General features: G+C 43.3%; 1 protein-coding gene across 2 annotated transcripts; it reads right to left on the bottom strand.

The window, feature by feature from the left end:
• Positions 1 to 6,863: 6,863 nt before the first annotated feature.
• bicdl1 (BICD family like cargo adaptor 1) lies at positions 6,864 to 23,211 on the bottom strand. Of its 2 annotated transcripts, XM_063897976.1 has the most exons (11): positions 22,831 to 23,211; positions 20,665 to 20,880; positions 14,786 to 14,902; positions 14,349 to 14,360; positions 12,461 to 12,607; positions 11,378 to 11,548; positions 11,080 to 11,298; positions 10,589 to 10,729; positions 10,354 to 10,484; positions 9,269 to 9,389; positions 6,864 to 7,699 (listed from the first exon to the last, which is right to left on the bottom strand). In XM_063897976.1, the coding sequence occupies exons 1-11, from the start codon at positions 23,209 to 23,211 to the stop codon at positions 7,523 to 7,525; spliced, it is 1,833 nt and encodes a 610-aa protein (XP_063754046.1). In that variant the 3' UTR covers positions 6,864 to 7,522. The 2 variants fall into 2 exon arrangements, with proteins under 2 accessions (XP_063754046.1, XP_063754047.1); XM_063897977.1 differs by lacking the exon at positions 14,349 to 14,360.
• Between the last annotated feature and the right edge of the window lie 591 nt (positions 23,212 to 23,802).

The following is a 23,802-nucleotide window of genomic DNA, read 5'->3' as shown; positions in this document are numbered from 1 at the left end:
GCGTGTCCTTGCTGTCTGTCTTTAGTCCTGTGTGTTTTACATCCACTCCATTTATTTAAGACCTGAGTACTTCTACTTTACTCAAGTACAAGATCTGAGTACTTTTACTTTACTCAAGTACAAGATCTGAGTACTTCTACTTTACTCAAGTACAAGACCTGAGTACTTCTACTTTACTCAAGAACAAGACCTGAGTACTTCTACTTTACTCAAGTACAGGATCTGAGTACTTCTACTTTACTCAAGTACAAGATCTGAGTACTTCTACTTTACTCAAGTACAAGATCTGAGTACTTCTACTTTTACTCAAGAACAAGATCTGAGTACTTCTACTTTACTCAAGTACAAGATCTGAGTACTTCTACTTTACTCAAGTACAGGATCTGAGTACTTCTACTTTACTCAAGTACAAGACCTGAGTACTTCTACTTTACTCAAGAACAAGATCTGAGTACTTCTACTTTACTCAAGAACAAGACCTGAGTACTTCTACTTTACTCAAGTACAGGATCTGAGTACTTCTACTTTACTCAAGTACAAGATCTGAGTACTTATACTTTACTCAAGTACAAGACCTGAGTACTTCTACTTTACTCAAGTACAGGATCTGAGTACTTCTACTTTACTCAAGTACAAGATCTGAGTACTTCTACTTTTACTCAAGAACAAGATCTGAGTACTTCTACTTTACTCAAGTACAAGACCTGAGTACTTCTACTTTACTCAAGAACAAGATCTGAGTACTTCTACTTTACTCAAGTACAAGATCTGAGTACTTCTACTTTACTCAAGTACAAGATCTGAGTACTTCTACTTTTACTCAAGAACAAGATCTGAGTACTTCTACTTTACTCAAGTACAAGACCTGAGTACTTCTACTTTACTCAAGAACAAGATCTGAGTACTTCTACTTTACTCAAGAACAAGATCTGAGTACTTCTACTTTTACTCAAGTACCAGACCTGAGTACTTCTACTTTACTCAAGTACAAGATCTGAGTACTTCTACTTTACTCAAGAACAAGATCTGAGTACTTCTACTTTTACTCAAGTACAAGATCTGAGTACTTCTACTTTACTCAAGTACAAGACCTGAGTACTTCTACTTTACTCAAGAACAAGACCTGAGTACTTCTACTTTACTCAAGTACAGGATCTGAGTACTTCTACTTTACTCAAGTACAAGATCTGAGTACTTCTACTTTACTCAAGTACAAGATCTGAGTACTTCTACTTTTACTCAAGAACAAGATCTGAGTACTTCTACTTTACTCAAGTACAAGATCTGAGTACTTCTACTTTACTCAAGTACAGGATCTGAGTACTTCTACTTTACTCAAGTACAAGACCTGAGTACTTCTACTTTACTCAAGAACAAGATCTGAGTACTTCTACTTTACTCAAGAACAAGACCTGAGTACTTCTACTTTACTCAAGTACAGGATCTGAGTACTTCTACTTTACTCAAGTACAAGATCTGAGTACTTATACTTTACTCAAGTACAAGACCTGAGTACTTCTACTTTACTCAAGTACAGGATCTGAGTACTTCTACTTTACTCAAGTACAAGATCTGAGTACTTCTACTTTTACTCAAGAACAAGATCTGAGTACTTCTACTTTACTCAAGTACAAGACCTGAGTACTTCTACTTTACTCAAGAACAAGATCTGAGTACTTCTACTTTACTCAAGAACAAGATCTGAGTACTTCTACTTTTACTCAAGTACCAGACCTGAGTACTTCTACTTTACTCAAGTACAAGATCTGAGTACTTCTACTTTACTCAAGAACAAGATCTGAGTACTTCTACTTTTACTCAAGAACAAGATCTGAGTACTTCTACTTTACTCAAGTACCAGACCTGAGTACTTCTACTTTACTCAAGTACAAGATCTGAGTACTTCTACTTTTACTCAAGTACAAGACCTGAGTACTTCTACTTTACTCAAGTACAAGACCTGAGTACTTCTACTTTACTCAAGTACAAGATCTGAGTACTTCTACTTTACTCAAGTACAAGATCTGAGTACTTCTACTTTTACTCAAGTACAAGACCTGAGTACTTCTACTTTACTCAAGTACAAGATCTGAGTACTTCTACTTTTACTCAAATACCAGACCTGAGTACTTCTTCCACCTCTGAGTATTGGAGGGAGTGTCTAAGTACTTTTGCAAATATATCTTCTGTCTTTTATTATATTTAGATGATATTTCTCTTCCTGCAGAAAGTCAGAAGCCTCTGCCGCTTTTTTACCACAGGAGAAAAACATCTGTAATTAAAGGCGAGACGAAAAGATTGTAAAGTATTTATTTGTACAAAAAATCCCAAAATGCTCAGAAAATTGCATGATAAATACCTAGAATAGTTTGAAGCATTGAGTAACAGAAACAGTGCTGTTCGTCGGTGAATGGAAGCTCTCACACAACGAGCCCAACAGAAGCACTAAGTAAACAACAACAGAAACAGCTCTGTCAGCATCAGGATGTTCACACAAACACACAGCGGTTTAAAAATGCTTTTAAAAAAAGTGATCATCAAAGTCTACAGTGTCTGCAGGAATACAAACAGAAACACACAGTAATAAAACGAGACGGTCAGAGTCTGGTGGCGGCAGGGAGGGGGCTGTGTGATCCAGATGTTCACGACAAAAAACTAAATAAAGGAAAACTAAAAACGGGAACTGGTGGGAGTAGAACGTGCTTCAGATCAGACAGAAGCAGTGGAAGCACCCTGTATACACAGCTTTCAGTTCAAACATGAATCAATGCATGGACGTCTCTGAGGGTTTTTGCTGCAGAATCTCTGAGGTACTTCTCGATGTTTGAGTCTCTGTATGTCTTCCTTCCTACCCTCATTTACCGTCACTAGGGGTGGGGGGGGGTCATGACCTAAAGAAGGACATCGCGGATTCAAGCAGCTGAAATGGGTTTTCTCCTTCAGGTCTAGGGGAGATCAGTCAAAACAAACACGAATGTCTCTTTCCAACAGTCCTGACCCGGTTACTCAAGATAATCCACTTGTTTTGGTCTAACGTTTTGTATAAACCCCTAATTACCTCAGTTAATTGGTTCTCTGACTGCAAACTGTATCTCTCTCAAAGCTGTTTTGCACATGGTTATTGTAATGGCTTGTTTTGACAGTAATTCCTGATGATATTTGTGACTTTCTGCACTTCTTTAATTAGTTTTAAGGCTTTTTAAGATGATTGTTGTATTCAAACACTAAGGTAAATTCCTTCTCTGCAATAAATCTTAATCTGATCAATATGTTCTTTCACAGATGACTTGTTATCATGTGTTATTCATTAGTTCCTAATTAAACATGATTATGTGTAACTGCAGACAAACGTTCACTCATGATTATTCAGGGAATTCCTTTATTCCCTTTCTGATGGAGTTGGAAAATCTCCCTTTATTTATTATAATTGAATCGGCATTCGTGCTAACGGTGTTCTCATCCAATGAATACAGAATTATAATTTAGAAGCTGTTTATAAAGGGTGAAACTGATAAGTGCTTTTTTGTGGCTGAATTGGATTTATAATTAGGTTTTTCTGGTTCTGTATTTACAGCCTGATATTGGTGCAATAACTCGTGGATATGAAAGCAGCTCGACTCTGTGCCGCACCAGACAGACAAAAGGAAGAGTGATCATAAAAAAACAGCCTAGAAATAACAACACAGGTATATTCCTCTCTAAAAAAGATCTGCATCCAAAAGGTAAGCGACTTTATTATAAATATAACATTTCGTCCAAACCTATTCAACGTTTTTATTATAAAAATCATTCTTTGGGTTCCCAACAACCAGCTGAGACGAGGAGACATCTGCATAGGTTTGCACAGCTGCAATTCATCACACACACACACAGACACACACACACACCCACACACAGATGTCACTGATGGACTCACAGATATGTCGCCTAACACGGAAGCCCGGCAGAACTCAAAGTGCACGTGAAGAGTTGGAGCGATGAGAATGGAGGTAGACCGTTCCTGTCAGAGTTGAACCAAAACAGACGCAGAGCTGCAGAGGAAGTCCAGGCTTAATCAGGGACGTGCACATGTGTCATTTAATGAACTTAACATGTTTCAATTGCTTCGATTTGAAAGATTAAAGAAAAGGGAAACGTTCTTGATGCGTTCTGTGGTTCTCTTCAGTTTCTAAGGCTTTGCAGAGACGTTTTTCGGGCGGAATAAATGCAACCGTCAAATGAGCGGTTACCCAGGAGTATGTACCTGTGAAATAAGGTCAAATTAATAACTAAAAATCCATAAAAAAGATATAAACTGCTTTGAATTTTTAAAGATAAAGGACCTTAAAGAGATGGTTGTTGACCAGGAGCATGTCACTGTAAAATATGGAGAGCAAACTACCCACAGGTCTGCTTCAAACTGTAAAGTGGTTGAGTTTTTGATGAAGAAAAACATGCATACTCTTAGTTAACAGTAATCCTGTGTTTAAATTGAAGCAGTTCAATTAGAAAAATGCACCTTTGTTCTGCATTAGTCCATCTGGAAAATGCAAACTGTCTGACACAGAAGAACATCCATCTATTATTTGCTGGCCTTAGTTTAGACAGGCTTGGTCATCTTTAGAATTTAAATGAAAATAAATGTATATGTTTCAGTTTTTACCCAAATGTGGATGCTACCAATTCCTGGTCGCCCCAGGAAACTCAGAAAGGGGTTTTTCAGAATAAAGTGATTTGGTCTGATTTGAGAATTTATGAGCTACTTATTTATGCAAACTCCTTCAATACCATATTCTGTGTGCATGTGTTTTTAGTAAATGCATCATGGGTCCTTTCTATTCATCAGCAGTCTGAGGAAGAGCCTGGTGTTCAACCCATTACAGAGAAGTTTTAAAATCCTCACTTTTTGACGTTGGAAATGTCAGTTTTTGTTTAAACTCAACACCAACGAAAAAGAATAACCCCGATTTATAAATGTCCTCTCAGGAGCCGCCAGGAAAACCAGCAAAAGCTTTGTTTTCCTGAGGAAGGGAATTGATTTGGTCTGGTTTGAGTATTTATGCGCTCCTCTTATATGCAAACGTATGCCTCATATCTGATTGACTACGCCACAATGGTGCATTATGGGTATTTAAGGTCACGACTCTTTGTATTTGTTTGTAGTCTGAGGAAGGGCCTGGTGCTCAAAACGTTAGAGAAGCTTTAAAACCCTCACAGTTTGAGCTTTGAAAATGAACGTTTTAGTTCATACTCATTCAGCAAAAATAAACCAGGGATTAATTTCCTTCCTCAGAGGAGCAGCTCAGTCAGAGGAGCAGCCCAGTCAGAGGAGCAGCTCAGTCAGAGGAGCAGCTCAGTCAGAGGAGCAGCTCAGTCAGAGGAGCAGCTCAGTCAGAGGAGCAGCTCAGTCAGAGGAGCAGCCCAGTCAGAGGAGCAGCTCAGTCAGAGGAGCAGCCCCGTCAGAGGAGCAGCTCAGTCAGAGGAGCAGCTCAGTCAGAGGAGCAGCCCCGTCAGAGGAGCAGCCCCGTCAGAGGAGCAGCTCAGTCAGAGGAGCAGCCCCGTCAGAGGAGCAGCCCAGTCAGAGGAGCAGCCCCGTCAGAGGAGCAGCTCAGTCAGAGGAGCAGCTCAGTCAGAGGTGCAGCTCAGTCAGAGGAGCAGCCCAGTCAGAGGAGCAGCCCTGTCAGAGGAGCAGCTCAGTCAGAGGAGCAGCTCAGTCAGAGGAGCAGCCCCGTCAGAGGAGCAGCTCAGTCAGAGGAGCCGCTCAGTCAGAGGAGCAGCCCCGTCAGAGGAGCCGCTCTGGGATTGTTGCTGTGTGCACGTCCCTGCTACTAATGATCGGAGTACAGCGCGGTGCATTCGATCTGGATCAGATCTTCCTCCTTCTCATGCCGATGTAAACATTTTTTGAAAATTTGGTCAACTAGGAAGATGATTGACATCGTGAGGACAATACAGAGTCTTTGACTTTGAAAAATAAACATCTTAAACGTGGAGAGTCGATGATCCCACCTGAACACGATGTCTCTGCCTTCAGTCGCTCAGAGGTTTGTTCACATGCTGGAGACGAGCGAGGCGTTAGGGTTAGAGAAAGCACAGAAACCAGTAAAAAGTGCTGCTTTTAAACTCAAATTAAGGATCCTGTTGCTCTGCTTAAGCTTCATTCTGCTTTAAGGACCAACAGGAGTACTTTGAGTCATTTTGTTCGTCTGCAGTCAGGTGCTGAGCAGGGAGATTACAATTAGGGTATCGGAGGAAAAGCATTAAAGATAAAGACACAGAAACGGGTGACACAACGTGCTCCGTAGAGCTGAGGTAAACTGGGGAATAATTATCTGTACACTTCCCTTTAAAGTGATTTTTTATAAAAATATTCAACATTTCTATGAAGGGTCTGCAACCTGCAATTTATACATGCATTTCAGATGGTCTTTGTCTGTCTGATTGGACGTGAGGCATCTGAAGTCTGTGTTAGCTATCGATTGAACCTGCAGACTTTATTCAATTATGTTGGTCTAAACATTTTGGAGTCCTGAACTTCCCAACGTGGATTACTACACCTTATTTTAAAATAGTGAAAAATGTACATTTCTCAAACTCCAAGGTCTTTAAGTATCTTATTTTTCAGTCCAAAATCTGAAGATAGTCACTTTTCTATGACGTAAAGCAGAGAACAGCAGCTGATCTCTGTATGTGAGAGGCTGGAAACATGTGACGTGACTTTTATCAAACAGATTCACTAATCTATGTACATTTTAGTCCCTCTAAGGTCCTGATACGTCCAGCTGTGGCCTCATGTCGTGCACTTCTCCTGAGCATGTGAATAAACCTGAGAGAACCCCCCCCCCCCTCCCCCCCAGACAGAAACCTTGGTACTTCCTGTCCCCTCTGCAGAGTTGGCAGTAGAGATGTTCGAGGCACTAAGAGGAAACCTTCTCTCTGGAGGTAAACCTTTCTAAACGAGGGGCTGCAGCCGACCCTCTGGGGAAGTGCTGTCCTTCCTTTCTCAGTGCAGGAATGAATCCTCAAACCCGGGAATGAGTCAGCAACTTAACACTCCCTGGTCCCTCCTCTGAGAGTCAATGGTTTTATGAATGTGATTTTGGTTGAAAGCCTGAAATATGGTCTGTGGTTACCACGAGAGGAAGAGGTTTTCCTCACACCCAACATTAGCCTCCTTTAGCTTAGCGGTGGTGACGTGAAGTCATGTGACCGTGCTGTAGTTCCTTTATAGCCCAACATTAGCCGCCTTTAGCTTAGCGGTGGGGACGTGAAGTCATGTGATAGCCTAGCGTTAGCATTAATCCAAAACCACATGGAGGAAATCTCATTGGCTTCTTAACGAGGGACCCAGGGAGATGCTGCCTTCAGGGTCGGACTACAAACCTGCACCTCTCTATGGTAATGGGACAGATAAAGTGCAAAATGACCCCCTCTCCCTCCCCTAATAAACCTCAGTGTGCCACTGCCCGTCTTTGGCTGTGTTGTTACCCCTGTGATGTCACTTCCTGCGTCTCCCTCTCCCCGTCTTTTTGTCCTCCCCCATTCAGCTCTTTTTGAAAAAAGAGAAAAGTCTCCTGTCCCTGTCGGAGAAGCGATGGGCTCGTCTGGACGTCGGGGCCTCGGAGGCCCTCGAGGGCCCCGACACCGAGGGGGGTGCCGGGCGCCACTCGTCCTGATACTTGTCCATCAGCTGCTGGTCGATCACTCGGTGCATGTCGTCCTGAAGCCGGGGAAAAAAGGGTGAGAAAGACAGAAAGATGGGGAGAAATGTCCCACAGGGAGGAGGAATGTTGGGTGGGGGGGGGCATTGATCAAGTTACCTGTTGATGTTAGAGACACTACAATCACCATTTGTTGTTTATTAGAGGGGGGGGGGGCTTGAAAGGTTTTGGAATAGAGGGTAACAGACACTGCTGGAGTTTATATTAGTTTTGAGGACTGACAGAATGTTTCACAAACTCCAAATAGAAATATTATTGATAAGAGAATTTATTTGCAGAAAGTGAAATAAAAGTAATAACTTTAAAAAGGTGAAAATAGCAAAAGATAAAGGTTTCAGACCTGGAATTATGCAAGGACAATTAATCAAATGTATTTCAGATGCTTCCACCAGGGGGCTCTGACAGGCTGATACATCCAGAGGTCAGTAGTTTAGGAAGGAACACTTTGAGTGAGTGAAATGTGGAAGTGCAGTGTTAATAACACCAAGCCGCTCCAGAGCTTTATGGTGATTACAGGAGAGTTATTGGTGTCTCAACAGGTAAACTGACAGAGGATACAGGTGAGTCAGGGGGAGACAGAGGCAGGTGGAGAGAGAGGTGGGGGGAGGATGTTTCTCTGTGATAAGTTAAAGGAATACTTCACCCTCAAAAAGACCGTTTGTTTATGAACTGCTCACCACGTGTTACCCCGTTAACTCCGGTTCATCAACTTTTCTACATCTTTTGGTTTTTAGGGGAAAATGCTTTTCTCAAGAAATGAAGGGGGGAGGGAAGTCAGTGTGACTCTGTAGGAGTGTAAAATATATTTCTTAAAATAAGGGAATTTTGAGAAATTTAGGTCGTTTTTTTTCTCCGTTTTTTTTTTTGATAAAGTCCATTTTGAAAGTTTTTTAAATTTCATATTTTTGAAAAGTTTTGCAGTTTTAAAGTTTGAATAATTTTGTCACGAAGTATTCCTGTAATATCCTCACAGAGAGAAGCTGGATGAGCGGTTGTCCTGTTACAGGTCACCGTGGCGTGGAATGGCTCAGCATGGTTTATAGTAGGTTTAATGGGGTGGAAGGGGGGGGGGGGGGTGGTACGGCGAGATGGCTTGAGCTCACCTCTAAGGCAGGAGGGAGGGGGAGTACCACAGGGGGGGTTGGGGGGTGGTACGGAAGCTGAGAAAAGGCCACTAGATCAGAAACCACAAGAGCCAAACAGTAAAGAGCCCTGAGGAGGCAAACTGTGGGGGGGGCAGAGAGAGGAGAGAGCTGCTAGTTACAGAGGAGGGGTAGGGAACACACACACACACACACACACACACACACACACACTGTCCTACATATAGGGACACACATCAAGGACGAGCATCAGAGGAGGATCAGGTTTTCTCTTGATGAGATTAAATGAATTATAAACTGTTGGCTATTTTCATTTATAACAAAACATCAGTGAGTCGCTGCTCTGCTGACTTTTTGAAATAACTTTTTGAAAACCTATTTTCTATGACTTCAAAGTAATCCAATACCTACAATATCATATATTCTACTCTGCCTGGTTGAACAGGCGTGTGAGCTGTGACCCACCTGCCAGGCCTCCAGCTGCTGCGACAGGTTGAGTTTCTGCTGGATAGCGTCCAGCAGCTGACTGTTCAGAGACATGATGTCGATCTTACACTTCGCCAGCTCCATCTCCACCGCCTTTTTCCTGCAACACACACACACACACACACACACACACACACACACACACACACACACACACACACACACACACACACACACACACACACACACCACCATCTCCACATATTAAGTTACGTTTTGACTTTTGAAGTACAAAGCTAATGTTGGGCTATAAAGGAACTACAGCACGGTCACATGACTTCACGTCACCACCGCTAAGCTAAAGGAGGCTAATGTTGGGCTATAAAGGAACAACAGCACGGTCACATGACTTCACGTCACCAGCGCTAAGCTAAAGGAGGCTAATGTTGGGCTATAAAGGAACTACAGCACGGTCACATGACTTCACGTCTCCACCGCTAAGCTAAAGGAGGCTAATGTTGGGCTATAAAGGAACTACAGCACGGTCACATGACTTCACGTCACCACCGCTAAGCTAAAGGCGGCTAATGTTGGGCTATAAAGGAACTACAGCACGGTCACATGACTTCACGTCACCACCGCTAAGCTAAAGGAGGCTAATGTTGGGCTATAAAGGAACTACAGCACGGTCACATGACTTCACGTCACCACCGCTAAGCTAAAGGAGGCTAATGTTGGGCTATAAAGGAACTACAGCACGGTCACATGACTTCACGTCACCACCGCTAAGCTAAAGGAGGCTAATGTTGGGCTATAGAGGAACTACAGCACGGTCACATGACTTCACGTCACCACCGCTAAGCTAAAGGCGGCTAATGTTGGGCTATAAAGGAACTACAGCACGGTCACATGACTTCACGTCACCACCGCTAAGCTAAAGGAGGCTAATGTTGTGCTTGATGACTTTTAGCAGTCTCATTTAGAAACTTGTTAGTAAAATGGAATTTTTGAAGTACAGTGTTAGAACTATTGCCAAACTATAAATACTTCAGTTGTCTTAAATGGAATTATCTGTTAAACTGTAATCTGATGAAGTTTATTGGGAGTTAGCATGTAGCTCGTACTTGGCAATGGCGTCGTCCCGGTCTCTGATGGCGGTCTGCAGCTGCTCGCTCGGCTCCCGGACTTCAGACATCGCCCTGATCCGCTCGTTGTCCTCCCGTAAAGAGTGCATCTCTACAGAGAGCAGCGCCACCTGCAGGACGCACGGGGGAACAGATTACATTAGATTTAATGACCTTTACTCATCCTAAATCAGGAAATCCCTTTTATTTTCCAGCTGTTCAGAGGTGCAGGTACCTGGTTGTGCAGCTGCAGCACCTCCTCCTGGTTGCTGTGGGTTTTGTGCTGCTCCTCCTCGTACAGATCTCTCACCTCTCTCAGCTCCTCCCCTAGCCTTCTCACCTCCTCCAGAGCCTCCTCGTCGCTGCGCCGCGAGCCCTGCACACACACACACACACACACACACACACACACACACACACACACACACACACACACACACACACACACACACACACACACACACACACACACACACACACACACACACACACACGTTTTTTATTAAAGGGTGTCCGTTATTCTTTTGGGGTTTTCCGTCTCCTGTAGTGTGTTTTATATGTTTTGGTGCATGTAAATGGTCTGCAAAGGCTAAAATTCCTCCTTTTTTTTTACAGCTGGAACATAGCGACATAGTCTAAGGGGCGGGACATCTCCAAGTTGTTGACCAATCAGAACAGAGCCTAACCAATCAGAGCAGACTGGGCTCATGTTTTTCCATTCCTTACCGTGGACTCGTTTCCGTCCAGCAGGTTCTGGGTGAGTCTCCGGAGCTCCAGCAGTCCGGTGTGGAGACTTCCTGTGGGCACGTCTTTGGCTGAGGACGTCTCCGAGGACTCGTCCATGGAGGAGTCGGTGGACAGCGCCGAGTCGGTGACGTCGTTCCCCCGCAGGTGAGAGCAGAGCGAGCGCACCTCGCAGTACGCCTCCCACAGCTGGAGGCGCAGCTGCACACAGGAAACCAGTGGGTTTAGTTTTCAAGCTTTTATCACCACATTTACCAACTTGTTATCCAGCTTCAGTCACCTGCTCCCTCTCCTGCTCCTGCTCCTCCTGCTCCATGCTCTGCTCGATCTCACACAGCAGGCTGGAGGAGGGAGGCAGGAGGCTCTGCTCCTCCGTCAGCTCCTGCAGCCGGGCGCTCAGCTGCCGGTGGGACAGCTGCGCCTCCTGCAGCTGCGCATGGCTCTGACGCAGCTGAACACACACACACACACACACACACACACACACACACACACACACACACACACACACACACACACACACACACACACACACACACACACGATACAGGGAGTTTAGATTTAATGCAAAATGAAGAAAAAAGTTCATTTTAATTATTTTTTTACAACATTTCCTAAAATTATTATTAGTTATTTTTATTCATGTTTGTTTACATAAATAACATTTGAAAACATTTTCATTTTTAGTTTTTCTTTTGCTCTCTGTTCTCTGCAAATAAACAGAAAACAAAATGTATTGCATATATAAATATACATACAGGTTTTTATGTCTTATATTACACCAGAGCCTCGGTCTACGCCTCTCACACACCCATTGTTCCCATCCCACAAACACAAACACACACCACACACACACACACACACACACACACACACACACACACACACACACACACACACACACACACACACACACACACACACACACACACACACACACACACACTCACACACAATACTGTCTTTGTGTCCCTGTAGTATTTGCTCATCTGTCTTTTTTTTAATTTTGTACATTTTATTTGTCTGTTGTCTCTGTATCTGCAATCACGTGATAAAATACTACACAAATATGTTAAATGTACTTCTTTTTTACTTCTTATGTATTTATTTATTTTATTACTCTATCATTTTTTTGTAGGATGGCAGTAACTCAGTCTGTAGGGACTTGGCTTGGGAACTAAAGGGTCGCCGGTTCCAGTCCCGCTTTGAACTGCTGTAGAGGTGCAAGTTCATCTCCTGGGCCCTGCCGAGGTGTTCTTGACCCACAACTACCTATTATACCTACTATAGATCCTGTTAGTGTGTGGAAGTAAAACTTGAATTTCCCCTGAAAATAAAGTATCTCAATAGTGTAGGTGTGTACCTGCAGGTCCTTGTCGTGGCTCTGCCTCTCCAGCAGCAGCGTCCTCTCCCTCAGGTCGTCCACTGAGGTCTGCAGCAGCTCGTTCTCCTCCAGCATGGCGTGCAGCCGGTGCTCCAGCTCCATCTTCCTCTCCGACAGCATCTTAATCTGCACACACACACACCACCACCACTCAGTGAGGAATATAAACTGTTGTTCAGTCCCCGGAGCCCAGCGGGCGGAGGGGCAGCGGTGGATCTGATTTACGGCTAAATGTTGTTTTATTTCTGACTCTGAGGAACGCTGGGCTCTTACACAAGATAAGCCTCACTCCCCCTGTCCTGAGGAATGTGTGCTGCTGTAGGCGTCTGCAGGAACCTCTCAGTGATTTGTAGCACAGAGTTTCATATCAGCAACAACATGCAACGTGCAACAGCCTTCAACTCAAGTCTAGCAGCACAACACACTCAGAGAGTAAAAAAAACAGAGTATCAGATGAAAAATGCATTTAAACTTCATTAAAAACTAAACTTTTAAATCAGTTTTTTAGATATGTGGGGTAACGTTAGAGCCTGAGTGTTTAACCTTTAAATGGCTAATTATTTACATTGTCTTTTTTTTATAACCCCGTGCAAAAGCATTTAAAAGAACTTTAAAACTTCTCTTTTGAGTCAGTATTTTATCTTAAATTGGTTTATGAATTTATTCCTTTTTAAATCAATTTTTATACCTTTCATTTTTTATTTCCAACACTTTATGTTTTTATTATTATTGTCATTCATTTAGGTCTTTAAATAGTTTTTAAAATATTTTTCCATCTTTTTTTAGAAATGTTTGTTCCTAACCTTTAATCAACATTCTTCACGTAATTTATTCCCAGTAATCTCATTTAATTTAAATATTTTAAACATTTTATTTAGAAAATTGCACCTATTTTTATTTATTGATGGTCTGTTTTTTCTTTGGCCTCTTCATGTACATAAGGTTTTACATAAATACAGTTTTTTTTAATTAATGCCATTTGTGTTCAGTTCAATTTGATTGTATTATTTTCAGTCTTTATAATTGCAATTATTTTTAGGCAATTTTTATTTCTTGTGTGTTCATTTTATCCCTGCATGTTTGTGTTTTGTTCAAAAGGAGGGTTAAAAATAAGCTCCTTTTTTACTTCAACATGCTATTTGTTGTGTTTTAGAGTCACATTTCAATTCCAGTTTATCTATAAATACGTCCCCCTGCAGCTGCCGGAGCACACCCCACTCTGACGGCGGGTCTGTTCTTTATTTCTATCCTCCTGCTCTGACCCACATCCTGTAACCCACTTACATGTGGATCACTGGTCTCCATCGATGTGAGCGTGCACACTCACAGCTCCTGGATAATTCCAGCGTCTGTTTTCAGGTTAGAAACCGCCTGCTCGTCACACGCAGCGTCAGAGAGCCGGAGCTCCAGACGATGCAGTGTTTCTGCTAAATATAGAGCAGAGCCTCTCCTCACCGCTGTGCAGTCTGGGAGTTTCTGCACTGCTTTGAAGAGAAGCTCGGGGAAATCTTCCCTGCTGCTCTGAGGTTGTTGTTGTTGTTGTTGTTGTGCTCTCTGACTGTGTTTGTTACTATCAGGCTTATCATAAGGGACACATTACAACACAGCTCCCAGAACAGGCATGTTTTAAAAATGTCAAATGTTATGGTTAAAATAAATGTATAACATCTGTCTTATCATTTTATATCTTTTATTTATTTATTAGTTTTTATAATATATTTTTATTTTTGTTATTTCTGTTTTAAAATTGTATATTTTTTAACTTTTATTGACATTTTTCTACAAATAATAAAAATAAGAATATAAATATCTATATTATTTTAGGAGACGTCACATGCAGCATGCAGACAGACGGGAGGTCACTCACTTCTAGCCCTTGCTGCTCCAACAACAGGGAGGGAGGAGAGGGAGGGTGAGAAAGGGAGTACAGACAGAGAGGGAGAGAAGTGTGAGAGTAATCCAACAGCTGAGAGAGAGGACCCTGCATGGGGGGTTAAACTCACACAGAACACACATGTCTGAATTCGGTGGCAGTGACTCAGTCTGAAGCTGAGCTTCCAGTTCACTTCCTGGTCACTGCTGAAGTGCCCTGGGGCAAGGCACTGTACAATAGCTGCGTACTGCTCTTAGTTCTAGGATGGGCTAAATGCAGAGCTCCAATTTCGCTATGTGCTGCACTGAATGTATGTGTGCAAAATAAAGAGTGTTTTATCATACTTTTGTGTTTTATGAAGATTTTTCCGTGTGTGTGTGTGTGTGTGTGTGTGTGTGTGTGTGTGTGTGTGTATGCGTGAAGCCGCTCACCTCTGCCTGTAGAGTCTCTAGTCGGGTCATGTGCTGACTGGTGGATAGGCTTTTCTCCCTGAAGTCGTCCCGTAAAGAGTTCACCTGAGTGGACAGCTGCCTCTCCACGTCTGCAGCCTGCACACACACACAGAGAGAGAGAGAGAGAGAGAGAGAGAGAGAGAGAGAGACAGAGAGAGAGAGACAGAGAGAGACAGAGACATAAAGCATCACTGTTAACTTAAATTGGTGCCTTTTGTGTTTAGTTTCAAATTGAACGTGTCCCATAAAAGAAACATATACTTTTTCTTATGCAACAACACACACACACACACACACACACACACACACACACACACACACACACACACACACACACACACACACACACACACACACACACACACACACACACACACACACACACACACACACAGAGGCAGCTGTGTGTGTTGCCCCCTAGAGGCTGCATTTCACATTGTTAATTATAGTGTCTTCTTGTGTGTGTGTGTGTGTGTGTGTGTGTGTGTGTGTGTGTGTGTGTGTGTGTGTGTGTGTGTGTGTGTGTGTGTGTGTGTGTGTGTGTGTGTGTGTGTGTGTGTGTGTGTGTGTGTGTCAGATGCAGCTGTAGTGTAGTCACATCTGACCCACTGGCACAGTATTGTCAGAGCTGTATATCCTGGGATCAACTCAGATCCAGGATCAGATTCATCATCATGACGGGACCAACAGAGACACATCATTCTCCTGGATAAACCCAGAGCAGCAGAGAGACACGTCTTTACAGCGAGGAAACTCAATTTGCTAAACCCAGGGGACACTTATGCAACATGACAGGATGCTAGGGTAGGACTTACAGGGCTTAGACCGCACCCCGACCATCAGAGTGACATTCTGAATCGACTTAAATCTTACAAAACTCCATTTCAGAAGTGCTTATTATTCATTACTTATTTTCTCCAAAGGAGCTAGATATTGCTACAGGTTTATTGGCTAACACGCTGGAGCTAAAGCGTGTTAGCTAAAAGCGCGGTGACGTCAGGAGTTACGCACGGTTTTAAACAAAGCAAGAAAAAAGTTACGGAGCGGAAACACTATTGATGTCAACCACACGGTTACCAGAGAAAAACAGCAGGGTTTTTCTACTCAAATGTAGCATGAGGTGCTAACGACACTTCCCGCCAAAATTCAGGCCCCGCCCACTCTCAGGTGTAAATCCTGCATCAGAGCGAAGCTGAAAATAATAGTGTCTTCACGTCTTAAAGCTGCTGAGTCATATATTGCACCTCCAACAACAAATAGATCCAGAGCTCCAGTTCCTTTAATTCCTCTCCAGAAAAAAGGAGAGTAAAGAAAGGATCAGAAATCTCAGTCTCAGTGTCAGCCTGCTGCCTGCCACTCGTCCCCGGCAGACCCACCGGACATCCATCCCCTCTTTACTCTCCGTAAGCTGTCTCTGCCGTCTGACCAGACATCTGACCCCATCTCCATATCTCTGGACTCATTAGACCCTTTCTGACCAACAGAGAGATTGTTCTCTGGCATCACTTTAACATGTTACGGGAGAAATCTGTATCTGGTTTGAGGGCGCACGGTTCAGACAGAACCCTGGCCCTCCCCCTGAGCGTTCACTTCAAAGTGAAACTAACCCCGGGGTTTTTCTCTGCGTCATCGTCCCTCACACACGTCTGCAGGTGCTCCCCCGGTGTTTTTAAAGCTAACCCCCCAAAAACTGTATCTGTATCCCAGAGCACGTTCCCATGGTAACAGCAACACAGGGACAACCAATTTGCATGTCACACGTAGTCATAGCAACCATGGAGATGTTTGATTGGTGGAGCGGCGGCAGGTGGTCTCGGAGCTTCTGGTGTTTTCCTTTCGTCGTTTCCACTGAACGACGCTCGTCTAGACTTCAATGGAGGACAGGATTACATAACACGCACTGACAGGGACAGCCAATCAGAGAGCAGGAACAACAAGAGCCAATGAGAGAGCAAGACCAACAAGAGCCAATGAGAGCGCAAGACCAACAAGAGCCAATCAGAGAGCAAGACCAACAAGAGCCAATGAGAGGGCAGGGACAACAAGAGCCAATGAGAGGGCAGGGACAACAAGAGCCAATGAGAGAGCAAGACCAACAAGAGCCAATGAGAGCGCAAGACCAACAAGAGCCAATGAGAGGGCAGGGACAACAAGAGCCAATGAGAGGGCAGGGACAACAAGAGCCAATCAGAAAGCAGGAACAACAAGAGCCAATGAGAGGGCAGGGACAACAAGAGCCAATGAGAGGGCAGGGACAACAAGAGCCAATGAGAGGGCAGGGACAACAAGAGCCAATCAGAGAGCAGGAACAACAAGGGCCAATGAGAGAGCAAGACCAACAAGAGCCAATGAGAGAGCAAGACCAACAAGAGCCAATCAGAGAGCAAGACCAACAAGAGCCAATGAGAGGGCAGGGACAACAAGAGCCAATGAGAGGGCAGGGACAACAAGAGCCAATCAGAAAGCAGGAACAACAAGAGCCAATGAGAGGGCAGGGACAACAAGAGCCAATGAGAGGGCAGGGACAACAAGAGCCAATGAGAGGGCAGGGACAACAAGAGCCAATCAGAGAGCAGGAACAACAAGGGCCAATGAGAGAGCAAGACCAACAAGAGCCAATGAGAGAGCAAGACCAACAAGAGCCAATCAGAGAGCATGAACAACAAGAGCCAATGAGAGGGCAGGGACAACAAGAGCCAATCAGAGAGCAGGAACAACAAGAGCCAATGAGAGGGCAGGGACAACAAGAGCCAATCAGAGAGCAGGAACAACAAAGGCCAATGAGAGAGCAAGACCAACAAGAGCCAATGAGAGAGCAAGACCAACAAGAGCCAATCAGAGAGCATGAACAACAAGAGCCAATGAGAGGGCAGGGACAACAAGAGCCAATCAGAGAGCAGGAACAACAAGAGCCAATGAGAGGGCAGGGACAACAAGAGCCAATCAGAGGGCAGGAACAACAAGAGCCAATCAGAGGGCAGGGACAACAAGAGCCAATCAGAGAGCAGGAACAACAAGAGCCAATGAGAGGGCAGGGACAACAAGAGCCAATCAGAGGGCAGGAACAACAAGAGCCAATCAGAGGGCAGGGACAACAAGAGCCAATCAGAGAGCAGGAACAACAAGACTAACCTATTTGTGTTTTCTTTGTTCATTCGTATTAAATGGAATACATTTATATTTTTGTATTTTTTGTGGAACACAATCTACAAATGTACAAATCTTACTTTCTTCTTCTTTGTATTTTATTTAACTTGACAAACCCATTCCCCCTTCTATCAAGGTTTTCTGATTCTGACAAAAGGATGTGCTCAATAAGAGTAAAAGGTGCCACACACACCTTTGTTTTCAAACTGTTACAAATGTGGGAATTACTCCGGGTCTTCATCCTCACAGCAGCAGCTCTGATGAGGGTCTGGGGGCTGCAGACAGCGGTTAATCAGAGATGATTTGAGCAGTAAATCAGACGGCTGCAGGTAATGACATCACAGAAAGGTCGTCCCGCAGCTCTGATCTCATTACAGGTTCTCTCTTTGAACCCCAGCGTCAGTGATGGGAACCATTTAATATACACAGTTATCAGCCAGTATACAGGGGGGGGGGGTGGGGGGTGTCTGTGATACCAATGCCATTATCAGCTGTGCTTTACTAGAGCCTTATTTTCCGATCGGTTAAAATAACTTTGGCCGACTGCATCTGTTTTAGAAGCTAAAGTAAGATGTCAAATAAAATAAAATATTATAAAATAATTATATAAAAAAGAATATAGAAGAAAATATGTAAAATATTAAATAACATATAATATTTATAAGAAGAAGAAGAAGCAAAAATATCCAATAAAAACATTTTAAAACATCTATAGAAAAATACAGAGTTAGAAAAGTATCACATTTCACACACACACACACACACACACACACACACACACACACACACACACACACACACACACACACACACACACACACACACACACACACTACCTGCTGTACTTAATCAGGCAGAGTACGGACTGGTTCTGGTTCCTGACTGAATGCATATGGTGAGGCTTTCAGTCCGGATTACAGCTAATCCCGTCAGAGCTGCATCTCACTGAGTGACCTCACTTCCTGTGCAGAAACCTGACTGTCAAGGTCATCCTCTGCAGCCAATGTAAGAATATGTGAAGATTACTAAATAGATTGGGGGGGGGGGGGGGCTGCTTTACTGTAGGTGGTATAAATGAAGGACAAAAAATGGAATACAGAAATGCATAAATAAGCTCTTAACATACTGAGGAATTCATAAAGGATTTTTTAAGCAGGTATATATGTTTATTGTTGGTAGATTAAAAACCACACATGGCCCTAAGACTTTCTTTAAATATGAATAATGATTTCACTAACAAACAAGTGTTAGTAAACTCAAAACATTCTGAATAAATGTCTTTCTATAGTTGGGCTTCAAGGAAAGAAAGAAGAGATGTCTAAAATCTGTACAAAATCATGTTAAAATCCAAATAAAAGGGAGGTTTAGAAGGATAATATGACATGATTAAATAAAAGATAAATAAGAATAATATTAGAGAGAAAGAAGAAAGAGGAAATTAGGAAGAAAGAAGGATAAAATAAGAATTAAATAAGAGATAAGATAAGAGTGAATGAAGGATTTAAATATGAGAAAGAGAAGGAGAATATAAGAGATAAATAAGAGATCAAATAGAGCATAAAAAACGATAGAGTGGGGGGGGGATCTGGATCAATAAAGTGAATTAAATCTCATATATTTCTCAAAGACCGGAGATAATACGCTCCCTCCAGAAACAAAATAGTGCACATTCAGGAAAAAATAGATTCCCACACCCAGGCTTAATGAAATGAAATGCAGTTTAATTATTCTAAGTGGCTGATTTAATCTGATCAAGAAGAGACGGAGAGCTGGGGTTGAAATCCTCCTCCTCCTCCTCCACCCTCAACACAGGGCATGTACACTGTTATTAAGTGCACATTCTAGGTCCTTTTTGTGGGGATTTTAGTCTTTGCAGACCATTTACATGCACATAAACCACTACAGGAGAGGGAAAAGCCCAAAAAGCACAATAGCGCTTTTGTGGAAGGAACCAGAGAGATGCTGCCTTCAGGGTCGGCCTACAAAAACACGTCATCCCTGCAGCATTAGTCTGGGCTTTGAGTCACCGTGTCACATGGTCTTAATGCTGCTTTAAGCAACCTTCCACCCAGTGTCTAAGTGTGTGTGAGTGTGTGTACAGTCTCCCCCGCCTGTCCTCGGGCCACTCCAGTCCCATTACAGTTTGCCTTCTGACAGAAGAGCCTCCTCCTCCTGCTGCCTCTCCTCCTCTGAACTTTGCTAACTCATAAATATAGAAGTGGACTTTCAGGGTCTCGTGTCTGAATAATGCAGAATGATCAGACGGCACACTGCATATTGGCAGGTCATTTTGAGAGCAGGTATTGTGAAAGGCCTGATATTGAATCATAAATACATAAAGCAGAGCTCAGGACTGGCAGTGGAGGACTCCAGGCCGAACAGAGAGACTGGGATTGGCAGCAGATATGGACTGAAGAGGCTAAAAGTCCTAGCGTTTGTAGCTACAGTTAATTATTCCCTGGACAGAAGCTCAGTAAAACACCTCAGTCTGATCTAATCTACACCAGGACATAGGTGACGACTATATTTAGCCGTGCATTTTGTTTGCATGACTTCAGTTCATTGACATATAAACAAGGGAAGAGGAAGTGCTAAAACGTTGACTCATCTCCAGGATTAAGGACTCATTCCTGCAGCCAATCTTCCCAACCTTCCTGGAGAAGTAGGCCAAACACACACACACACACACACACACACACGCACACACTCACCCTGCTGAGTTGCTCCAGCAGTCGGTGGTTCTGTTCGGACAGCTCTCTGATGGCCTTGCCCTTGTCCCGGTCGGTCTCCCTCAGCTGCAGCTGGTGCAGCTCCAGCTCTCCCTGCAGCTGCTGGACGTCCGTCTCCAGCTCCGCCACGCGACCCTCCCACTCCCCCTCTCGACTCTCCAGACGCCGACGCAGCTCGTGCTTCTCCTGCTCCAAGTGCTGCATGTGGACGAGGGGAGAAAGGGGGTTATGGTAAACCTTAATTTGATTAAAAGTATTGACCTAATTCTACAGAGACTACCTCCAATAAATCATTAAAGAGGCCCTGTTCTGCTTCATGGGGTTTCCCTTTTTCTGTTCCTTAGGTTTTAGCGCATGTAAATAGTCTGGTGTTCCCTCCAGAAGGAATCTCTCTCCCACACACTCCCCGCCTGCCTGAAACACCTCCGTTGGACTCCTTTGTTTACTTCCTGATCACAGTGACATCAGTATGGAACACTCACACTGCTATTGGCTAGAGCTCCAACACATTGTAGGCTTAAGGGTGGGAAAGTAGAGACACTAATGGACAGCTGCACAGAGGGGGGGTTGGTGTGTTTAGGGTTAAACCCTGAAGCATCTGGCCAAACAGCAGTGTATTATAACCATCATTAAAATCAGGTTAATAGATAATTAAACAAACAATTTCTAACAGTAAAATAATTAAGTAAATATTCCAGTGGTTATTGATAGTTATTTTAAAGACATATGCATGTTTCTCGTCTGAGTATCCACGTTGAGAGCAGCTAGAGAAGGAGCAGTGATTTAAAAGCATCAATAAGAGGAGTTTGATATTAGCTTTGATATTAAGAGGCAGATTATTCCCTGCAGCAGGAGGAGGATCTGGATCACGGAGCAGAGCAGATGTACGGAGGCCCTGAAGGATCAGGATTAGTCTTTGTGTTTTTCTCACGCCACGTGTTGGTGTGTGTGAAGGATTTTTAAAAAACAGGAAGAACAAAAGCTCATCTGAACTGCAGGCATTGTACTGTATACACACAGCGGTGGAATGTACCCAAGTACACATTTAACTCACTTGTACTCACTTGTACTCACTTGTACTCACTTGTACTCACTTGTACTCACTTGTACTCTTGTCCGACTGATTGTTAATGTTCATAGTCCAACTGTATAAATATATATATATTTATAATTCTGGTTAATTTGTTTTGTTCTTATTTGCTATTTATTATAACTTGTGCACTGACTGGTATTGTACTTTGCTGCTGTAACACAAACAGTCTGGGATCAATAAAGTGATTCATATCTTATCTTATGATATTTACTGCCATTGTTTACTTCTACTCAATTTGACACAATTCAAAGGGAAATATGTTGCTGACTTTACCTTAAAATAAATACATCAAAACAGTTTTGAGGGTTTATAAAATGTCATTAAATCAGATTATACTTATGTCTTGTGTTTTACATATGAAGGGCAAAGTTAAGTGTTTTTTCTAACATGATATTTGAATAGTTTTAGGTTTCTCTGGTGTTTTTCATCCTTTATTTGAGATGTTTCTGCATAAGGTACCTTGTACTACATTTGTAGTGTACTGTACTTGTTCAATACTTTACCACACTTTTCTGAATTAGGTAAAGTAGGCTCATTATAAAATAACAGTTTACTTGATTTACTTATTTAAAAAACAATGTCATATAAATAATCAAATCATTTTCAAATAAATGTTTTTATTATTTTATATTTATTTATTATACATTTAAAATGTTTAAAATACTTTTCAAATATGTATTGTTGTGTTGTTTATAATATCATTTCTTGACACTTAAAGTACATTTAGCTGATTATACTTTCCTACTTTTACTTGAGTTAACATTTTCCATGCAGGACTATAACAGAGTAGATTTACAGTGTGCTATAATTACTCCTTACACACCGCATTTTAGCCAGGCAGTAGCTCACTGTAAGAGATCTTAAAGCACGTTCAGTGTAAGTACATGGAGACACTGTGCACCATGCTAGGTGCTCCTCTGCAGGCTGAGCGTGGAGCAGCGTTTGTTGTGAAACTGGAGTTTGTTTATTCTGTGAAGGCTCAAACTTGACTCCAGGATTATGGCATTTTGAGGACAAAGCATAAAGAGCATTACAACATTCTTAACTTCGTTTACCTCCAATTTGTCGTTGAGATCTTTGTGCATTTTCTCATATTGCTTGGTCAAGTCTTGGTTTCTCTCCAGCAGTGCTTTGCCGAGTTTAGCAGCTAAAACCAAGTCTTTCTCCTTCTGACGGAAGAGCGACAGCAGGTCTGCGTTGTGCCCCAGCGCAGGCGTCTCTGGGTCGGGCAGCTCCTCCTGGTCGCCCTGCTCCCCGGCCAGCATGGCCAGTTCCTCCTCCAAGGCCATGCCGAGGCCTCCGGAGCCGGCGTGCCGCAGAGGGAGACCCTGGAAGCCGGGCTCCTGAGCTCCGACAGCCCGGGGCTCCATGCAGTCGCTGTCCAGCTCCAGTGGTGCTGAAACCACAGTCTGCAGGTCCAGGCAGAATGTGGACATTGGAGGAGCAGAAATTAGGGATCTCACTCCGGATGCACCCCCCCTGCTCTGCCAGGGTTGGGCTTCCCGGACCGGCTGGTAATCGACATTTCATCCATCATTCGTACATTCTCAAGTTGAGCTGGATCCAGATTATAAACTCGCGTCTCCTGTAGTTAAGCCGCGACTCAGAGGCTGTGATTGAATCCCAGCAAACAGCGCCTCCTCTGCGGAGAGCTGCTTGTTATTGTCCGGACAAAATGTATTCCTTTATCCCGGTATGAACCTCCTCGGTCGGTCAGGGTCCATCCCACCTCGAGGTCCCGGGTCCCACATACTGATGATCGGCCTGTTACACCGGGGGCATTTGCTAAACAGATGAGCGCGACCCCGATGCTTCGTCGCTCTCACACAGCTCTCTAGTCTCAGATGCGCGGTCCCGCCACGGTAGTGACGTCAGCTGCAACCTGTTACAAGCGAGCAGCTCATTGGCTGAAAATGATAGCGCCATATTTTGGTGCTTCTCACACACATCTGTGACATCCAGTAAAGAGCACGTGAAGAGGGGTTATAGGAAGTGATGCAGCACCTATCGTCAGAAATCGTGAATAA

The sequence above is a fragment of the Eleginops maclovinus genome, chromosome 12, assembly GCF_036324505.1.
Source record: "Eleginops maclovinus isolate JMC-PN-2008 ecotype Puerto Natales chromosome 12, JC_Emac_rtc_rv5, whole genome shotgun sequence".
Classification (NCBI taxonomy): Eukaryota; Metazoa; Chordata; class Actinopteri; order Perciformes; family Eleginopidae; genus Eleginops; species Eleginops maclovinus.
Note: the sequence above shows the minus strand (reverse complement) of the source record. Positions and strands in the feature narration are given on the sequence as shown.

Bases quoted from the DNA above. Each gene is read 5' to 3' on its own strand.
- bicdl1 (XM_063897976.1), bottom strand. From the start codon at position 23,211: ATGTCCACATTCTGCCTGGACCTGCAGACTGTGGTTTCAGCACCACTG. The intron at 14,903-20,664 runs GTGAGTGTGTGC...GTGTGTGTGCAG, and splicing joins TGCTGGAGCAACTCAGCAGG to GCTGCAGACGTGGAGAGGCA. The intron at 10,730-11,079 runs GTAAGGAATGGA...GTGTGTGTGCAG, and splicing joins TGGACGGAAACGAGTCCACG to GGCTCGCGGCGCAGCGACGA.